Below are 7,993 nucleotides of genomic sequence, written 5' to 3'. Positions count from 1 at the left end.
TTGCTGTTATATGCTTGAAGAATTGTTTCAGAGGAGACAGTGAAGCCTTTTTGTTCATATTGTTGTGTAGAGTGTGTCCTCCTTTCTTTTTAACCTTTCCAGTAAAATAAAGAGTACTGTGCCGGCGCCTCCATCAAAGTTAAGCGACGGCTGTTCTCTGTTATTGACTGCACTTTCTTCAAATACTTAATTATACCCAAGGAGGTGAGGCTGTGTGTGTGCATGAATGTGTGTGTGGTTTTATTTGTTTGTGTGTGTCTGCAGTTGGAGGGCTATGAAGGGGGGGCAGAGACTCAGAGCCAAACGGGAGCTTCCTCTGTGCCTCGAGGCAACTGTTGACTGTGGCGGAAAATATTGGACGCTCAGAAATAGCTGACGTTTCAGTGTGTTCTCAGCAAAACACACACACACAGAGCGAGGGAGAGAACAGAGTCTCTGCTGCTCTTTCCCCGCGTATGCTCGCGGGTGAATGAGGACTGCTCTTATGTCATATGGTGAAGAATCTTTTAGTTCTGCTCTGAAATGCTGGATCACAATCGCAACCACATGAATATGTGAGGTCACTGCATTGACATGAGGTCACTCTCTGGCTCCCTTGTCATCATCAGCACTGTGAGGAGTGCTTATCATCAGAAGGAGTACAGATCACAGCACAGGTGAGGAAATCTCTTTCTGCCCGTTTAGAGACGTGATAATATCACGTGGACGTTCACACAAAGTCAAAGGCAGAAAATGAACCTTTCATTCACCTTCAGTCTGAGTTTACTGTTGATGCATCATCAGTACGATAACGTTGGTTTCTCAAAGGACTTTTCACCCTGGACTCAGAAATGGCTCGTTTAATAAAAATGTTTTTTTGCTTGTCAGTCTGCACTGTTGGAGATTTATCTGCAAAACTGTCAAAGCTGAAAAATAAGCTCTTAAAATATCACCACACGTTTTTCCTACCTCTGCCTAAAAACAAAAAAATCTAATATTTGTATTTATTTTATTTTTTTGGTCTATGGTGTTAAACCTGTTCTAACATGTCCCCGCTTGTTGAAGTAAACATAAAACCGTTATCACAGTCTGGATTTGTCACTTTGGGACGGATCAATATTTGGCCTGTGCAGTTAAATTCAGTCTTTTGGTTGAGACTGGCACGTAATCCAGAATGCTGTAGGCCGAATTTAGAGGAGAAATATAATACGATTTCTAAATGCACATTTTAAACAGACTGAAAATGATAATAAACTATATTTATTTTATTTTTATTTTGTTTTATGTGTCTGTCATGTGAAGGCTATGTGCAGGCAGGATAGGAGGACCCAAAGTGCAGACTCGTGGAGGCAAACGTGAACTCAAAGTCAGCGTTTACTGCTGGACAGCGTTTAACAGATGTAATGAAGCAATTTCAGAATACTCTTTAAATATTGACTTTCAATAAAATGTATTTAAATCATTGCGGCTGTTATGTTTTCATGTAAATATTTTTCATGTAAAATATTTCTGTACACTCTCCCTGTTCTTTGAGATATTAAGAGATGATCATCTCTTTATTGATATCAGATATAAATCTGTAATTCAAAGTTCATGGCATTCACACTAAGAGGAAATGCTTGGCCTGGGTCAAACCTGACCTGGGCCACAGTGTGACGTTTGTTAGGCTTAAGAACTGCATTACATTTAATTACTCAATCCCAGTAGAAAATATTCTGAAGCTTGCTGTTCCTAGTCCCACCACCCTTACGTCCTCAGCCTCAGACATTCACTGTTGAGGCTGTGCTGGATTTGCAGCTCATCCTATTCAAAATTTCAGTCTGTTTCTCTTTCCTGGAGCATATTTATAGGATGCCTGTTTCCTCTACAAACAGATCTCAGGTTGTTGGAGCATATCTTGACCCTCTAGGCTATGTCATAATAAGCGATGTACATACTCAGCCCACAGTAAGCATGTAATTGGAAAAGTCCGGAAGCTCATGTGACTGGCTTTACATGCCTGATCAGATTTACGAGACTTTCACGTTATTCTAAACTTCTAAACTAAACAACAGAGACAAGAAAAACTGATGCTGGCATTTTATAATGATTCAAGTGGTCAGGGACAAAGAGTACTGTTATAAAATATTTTTAGTAGAAGGTGAGGTGATCTTAGCTCAGGATTTAGGGCAGATTCACCAGGATAGTTCTCACTGCTGTAAATATATTCTTCATCCATCTCACTCACTAATGTGCAACAAGAGTCAGAGCAGGGACATTGTCCGGTAGAGAATGAGTCATAGTCCAGGTTTCACCATGAGCTTTAGTTTTAGCTGTGAAATTTCCAAAGCCTACATGGAGTCAGCAGGAGAATGGGTTGTGACATGCAGGCAGTGTTAGTCAAGTTACTTGAAAAAAGTAATCAGATTCCCGGCAGATTCCCCCGGCTCAACATCGCCAGCCGGCAAAGATATTGCTGACATATTGGAGTCAATCGACAAGCGATTGTCCAGTTTCGACGCAAGGCTGTCCTTGGTGGAGATTCTTCACCGAGAATTTAAATGCTTGCGAGAATCCCTGGAGTACAGCCAGCAGCAGGTGGAAACGCTTGCTGCTGAAAATGCCACGCTAAGGGAGTCAGTGAAATGTCTCACAGATAATGTTACCCAGCTCAATAGAGAAAATAAAAAAATAAAAGAAACAGTTATCGATCTACAAGCTCGTAGCATGCGTGATAATCTGGTATTTTCTGGTATTCCAGAAGCCGCTGGAGAGGACGCGGAGACCACGGTAAAAAGCTTCATCAAAACCCACCTGAAGCTGCCGGAGGACACTGTGAAGAACATCGTCTTCGATCGGGTACATCGCCTCGGCCCCATTCGGGCTACGGCCGGGAGACCACGTCCTATCGTGGCCAAATTCGGCCACTTCAAACAAAAGCAACATGTGAAAAGCCGCGGCAGGGAATTAAAAGGAACGGACTTCAGCGTGAACGACCAGTTCCCCAAAGAGATCTTGGAACGACGCAGGGTCCTCTTCCCAATCCGACGCGGCTTCGTCCAGAAGGGTTCCCGCGCTGTCATCGCTGTGGACCGGCTGTACGTGGACGGACAGCTCCACCACGACCCCAACATCACTCCGTGGCTGTATTAACCTCACACCAGATAAGAATCAGCTGCACCATTTCCCTATCCACTCACACTAACTTGCATTAACATCTGTTTAACTTACCAGTATCAAATCGCATCTTAAAGTGTGATTTCATAGCAGAATTAACACCGTCACTCTCCGTCAGTGATTTAATTGGAATGTTTACGTTTTGTTTTGTGTTTTTTTTTCTTCTCGTTTTTTTTTTCCCTCTCTTTCCCCCCCTCTTGGTTTTATGCTGCTCACCCCTGTCCTTGGTTTCTTTCTTTATTCCTTTCACTGCCTCGATCACCTGCTTCGACACTCATCCACAAACATCCTTTATTTCGACACATACGCACAATGCGCTCAACGGCAGCACATTTACATCAGTCAGACAGCGCACACAGTCGTTTAGGATACACACACTTAAGCCAAGCCTACTCATATTAGTAACTATGCATACACAAAGTCAGACTCAGGGAGCATCTCGCCACACATTTTTTCTCTCTCTCCTTCTCTTTATTTATGAACAAGTGACGTATTCTCTCCACCTGGCTAAGCGACGCACACAGCATACATCCCTAGTTATACACAAACATCTATGGGTACACTGAGGTTCATTACATGGAATATAAATGGAGCTGGCTCCAGAGTAAAGAGGTTAAAAATATTTAACCAACTCAAAAAACTACAGGCAGATGTTGTCCTTTTACAAGAGACCCACAGACCTCTTAGAGGTTCGAATGAACTTAAAACACCTGAGTTTCCTAATGTGTTCTCAGCTTGTTATAGTTCTAGACAAAGGGGAGTAGCAATTTTAATACATAAAAATATTAATTTCACAGTACTCGATACAGTTATAGATCCAGAGGGCAGATTCTTAATCATTAAACTATCTATACTTGATAAAAAGCTATGTATTGTAAGTGTATATGGTCCAAATGTTGATGATCCCTCATTCTTTCACGGTTTTTTCAGTGCACTCTCTGAACACTTAGGTGGCACACTTGTTCTTGGAGGCGACCTCAACCTTGGACTAAATGAAGACATGGATAGGCTCAATACAGCGGGAACTCAGCGTAATTGGCAGTCCACAAATATAATCAAACAGTATATGAGCGACTTTGGTCTTTGCGATGCATGGCGCTCCCTTCACCCCACCAGTAAGGAATATACTTTTTTCTCACATGTCCATCACTCCTACTCTCGTCTGGATTATTTTTTGGTCAGCAGCTCACTGCTGAACGACATTTCAGACACTGAGATTCATCCTATAGCTGTCAGCGATCATGGTCCTGTATCTTTAACACTAATGCACAAGAATAATACTACGCTAAGAAAAAACTGGAGATTTAATATATCACTACTTAAAGATGAAGACTTTATTAAATATTTTAAAAAAGAGTGGACTTCATATTTGGACTATAATGACACTCCCGAAACATCAGCTTCTGTTCTATGGGAAGCAGGGAAAGCTGTGATGAGAGGTAAAATAATTTCTTTCTCATCACATAAAAAGAAAAAAGAAAACAAAAATATTCAGGAATTAGAAAAAAACATCAAATCACTAGAAGAAGCCTACGCGTCCCACCAAGATCAGGAAACATTGAACAAAATACGCAAAACAAAACTAGAATTAAATGAGATAATTGATAAAAAAACAAAATTCTTAGTACAAAGACTACGCCTACAAAATTATGAACATGGTAATAAATCCGGTCAATTTCTAGCAAACCAGCTAAAAATAAATAAAGAAAAAACAACTATATGTGCTGTTCAAGATTCATCTGGGAACACAATATATGATCCGATACAAATAAACAACATTTTCAGGGATTTCTATAAAACGTTGTATTCACCACAAATAAACCCATCTAAAAAAGAAATTGATCAGTTTTTGGACAACATAACTCTTCCAAAATTATTGGACACTCAAGCAATGGCACTGGATTCACCACTGACACCAGGTGAACTCCAGGAAGCCCTGATAAGTATGCACAATAATAAGGCTCCAGGTCCAGATGGCTTTCCTGCAGAATTCTACAAAGAATTCTGGTCGATTCTAGCACCAGTTTTCTACAGAACGTTGTTGGAAATTAAAGAAAAGGGCAGACTTCCATCAAATATGAATTCTGCAAACATTAATCTCCTGCTAAAACCAGGCAAAGACCCTGTATATCCCTCAAGCTATCGTCTAATATCCCTTATAAACGTAGACCTTAAAATAATCTGCAAAGCTCTCTCAAAGAGACTGGAGAAAATAACCCCCCTCTTAATTCATCCTGACCAAACTGGTTTCATAAAAGGTAGGCACTCATCAACAAATACACGTAGATTACTTAATTTGATAGACTACTCATACAGTAAAAACCTAGAAACTACAATATTCTCTTTAGACGCAGAAAAAGCATTCGACAGAGTTAACTGGAAATTTCTATTTGCAACTTTACACAAATTTGGTTTTGGATCCTCTTTCATAAACTGGTTAAAAATATTATATAATTCCCCAACAGCTTGTGTTAGAACAAATGACCAGACATCCTCCAGCTTCTGTCTCTTGAGGGGCACCAGGCAGGGATGCCCACTCTCCCCTTCACTGTTTGCAATTTTTATTGAACCACTAGCAGCAGCAATTAGACAGAATTCAGTAATTAAGGGCATAAAATGCAAGAACGTGGAACATAAAATCAGCCTTTATGCAGATGATGTGTTACTTTTTCTCCAAAACTCACAAACCAATATCTCTGGGGTGATTGAATTGATAAACTCTTTTGCAAGAATATCAGATTACTCAATTAACTGGTCAAAATCTACAGTTCTACCGATTAATTGCTCCCTCCATAATTCCTCTTCTACACCACTGCAATCGGGAAATATAAAATATTTAGGTATTAATGTTTCTCCCAAGCTTGCAGATCTAACTAAATTAAACCATATCCCACTTTTAAAGAAGGTAGAAGATGATCTGGCTAGATGGAAATGTCTACCCATATCACTCATGGGAAGGGTTGCCGCTATAAAAATGATGGTCTTACCAAAAATAAATTATTTATTCTCAATGATCCCAACTAAACCGCCACAAGATTGGTTCAGATCTCTAGATTCATGTATGTCCAAATTCCTTTGGAAAAATAAACCCCCGCGTATAAGCTTAAAAACACTACAAAAGACCAAGGATAAAGGAGGACTAGAACGGCCTAACTTTCAGCACTACTTCTTAGCCAACAGGCTTCAGTTTATCTCAGGATGGCTAAAACATACCCTCTTAGATGAACCTTGGCTAGATGTAGAACAAGCACTTTGCAATAATCTAGAGATCTCAGACCTACCATTTATCAGCTCAAACATCCAACGACATGAATGCTTTAAAAGCATCAACATCAGCGCTTCTCTGACAGCATGGTGGGAGTTTCTAAAATTGACAGCGTCTTCATTAATCCCATGCAAACGTACACCTATCTGGAACAACCCTGACATATTACAAAACAATAATATGATAAACTTTTCAGATTGGAGTGATAAAGGAATCAAATATTTAGAACATATACTAGAAGGAACAGAATTTATTTCATTTGACAGACTAGTTACACAATATGGGATCAACAAGAAAAGATTTTTAGAATATCAACAAATTAAATCCATAGTAAAAAAGAAATTTAAACCGGGTCAAGTTGAACTACAAACACCACCAAGTGTGGTTCAATTTCTTACTCTTAAAACCCCCAAATTACTATCCAAAATATACAGAATGCTTTCTAAAAACAGATGAATCAATATCACTTCCTATTGCAAAATGGGAAGCGGATTTATCAGTTAACTTAGACCAAAACTTCTGGTCTCAGATTTGCTTAAAAACCTTTCATCTAATTAGAAATCCCAGTCTTCAATTAATTCAATACAAAATATTACATAGAGTGCACTATACAGGTCATCGGATGTTCAAGATGGGCTTTACGTCTACCAACAACTGCTCACACTGCCAAACCAATTCACCAGACAATTATATCCACGCTCTTTGGTTCTGTCCACCAGTTCAGAAGTTTTGGCGCGAGATATGTGAAGACTTATCAAAGTGTCTGAAATGTAACATTCCAACTTCCCCCTTAGTGTGTTTGTTGGGCAGCTTAGATAATGTCACTTCAGAAAAGAATATCGCCCATATGGTTTTCACTGCCCTATGCATAGCCAAGAAAACAGTCCTCATGAACTGGAAAAATAAAAATAATCTTAATTCTAACCAATATAGAAATTATCTATTAGATTACATTAGTCTTGATACAGCCTCTTCCACCACATCAGATCAATCGCTCTGGGCTCCTTTGATCAGCTCCATCACCTAGTGGGGGGTCATAGTTTGGTCCCGCCTTCACTGTTGTGATTGGTGTGGGGGTAGGGACAGGCTTAGGGCATCGGGGGGTTCCCCGGAGGCATTTTCCTTGGGGGGCTCAACCCGGGGTAGCGGTCATGTCCGGTTAGGGGCTCTGTTGGCTCTCAGGTGACTGTTTCCTCGCGGCTGCATGCAGCGGGACTAGGGGAGGGTCTGTGCTGACGGACGTGGGTTACTGGTAGCCTGGCTGCCCCTGGGTGGGTCCGGGATGGGCGTGAGGTTCTGGGGGCGCTCCGTCTCTGGGCTGGGGCCCGGGCTGGGCCTCGGGGGCTTGGGTCCTGGTTGGTGTGTTGCGGTTGTGGGCGGGTGGGTGCATGGGGGCCCAGCCCTGGAGCAGGGTGCCGCCGGTGCATCGAGCCACCTGGGGGGCTCTTCAACTGGTGGGGAAGATTGTCACATCTTGCAGGAGCTTTCCTCTCCTCAGGGGCTCTCTCTACAGGAGGGGGAGATACAGGAGAGGTGGAGGAAGATCTCAGCCTGGGTGTTTATTGTCTTATGTAGTCTGGAAGAAGAGTGGAT

The 7,993-nt window shown here is 41.2% G+C and overlaps 1 protein-coding gene across 3 annotated transcripts; it reads left to right on the top strand.

Annotated features, from left to right (window-relative positions):
• Positions 1-362: 362 nt before the first annotated feature.
• On the top strand, positions 363-7,697 carry LOC143421122 (uncharacterized). Of its 3 annotated transcripts, none has more exons than XR_013100884.1 (2): positions 363-656; positions 2,720-7,697. XR_013100884.1 is itself a non-coding variant. In XM_076890223.1 (2 exons), the coding sequence occupies exons 1-2, from the start codon at positions 2,520-2,522 to the stop codon at positions 3,109-3,111; spliced, it is 429 nt and encodes a 142-aa protein (XP_076746338.1). In that variant the 5' UTR covers positions 2,448-2,519; the 3' UTR covers positions 3,112-7,697. The 3 variants fall into 3 exon arrangements, 1 of the variants encoding a protein (XP_076746338.1); XR_013100885.1 differs by lacking the exon at positions 2,720-7,697 and adding an exon at positions 1,282-1,345; XM_076890223.1 differs by lacking the exon at positions 363-656 and adding an exon at positions 2,448-2,556.
• Positions 7,698-7,993: the final 296 nt, after the last annotated feature.

This window comes from Maylandia zebra, linkage group LG2 (genome assembly GCF_041146795.1).
Source record: "Maylandia zebra isolate NMK-2024a linkage group LG2, Mzebra_GT3a, whole genome shotgun sequence".
Classification (NCBI taxonomy): Eukaryota; Metazoa; Chordata; class Actinopteri; order Cichliformes; family Cichlidae; genus Maylandia; species Maylandia zebra.
The sequence above is the reverse complement of the archived record's forward strand: the minus strand, read 5'-3'. Positions and strand labels throughout refer to the sequence as shown.

Bases quoted from the DNA above. Each gene is read 5' to 3' on its own strand.
- LOC143421122 (XM_076890223.1), top strand. From the start codon at position 2,520: ATGCTTGCGAGAATCCCTGGAGTACAGCCAGCAGCAG. The intron at 2,557-2,719 runs GTGGAAACGCTT...CTGGTATTCCAG, and splicing joins TGGAGTACAGCCAGCAGCAG to AAGCCGCTGGAGAGGACGCG.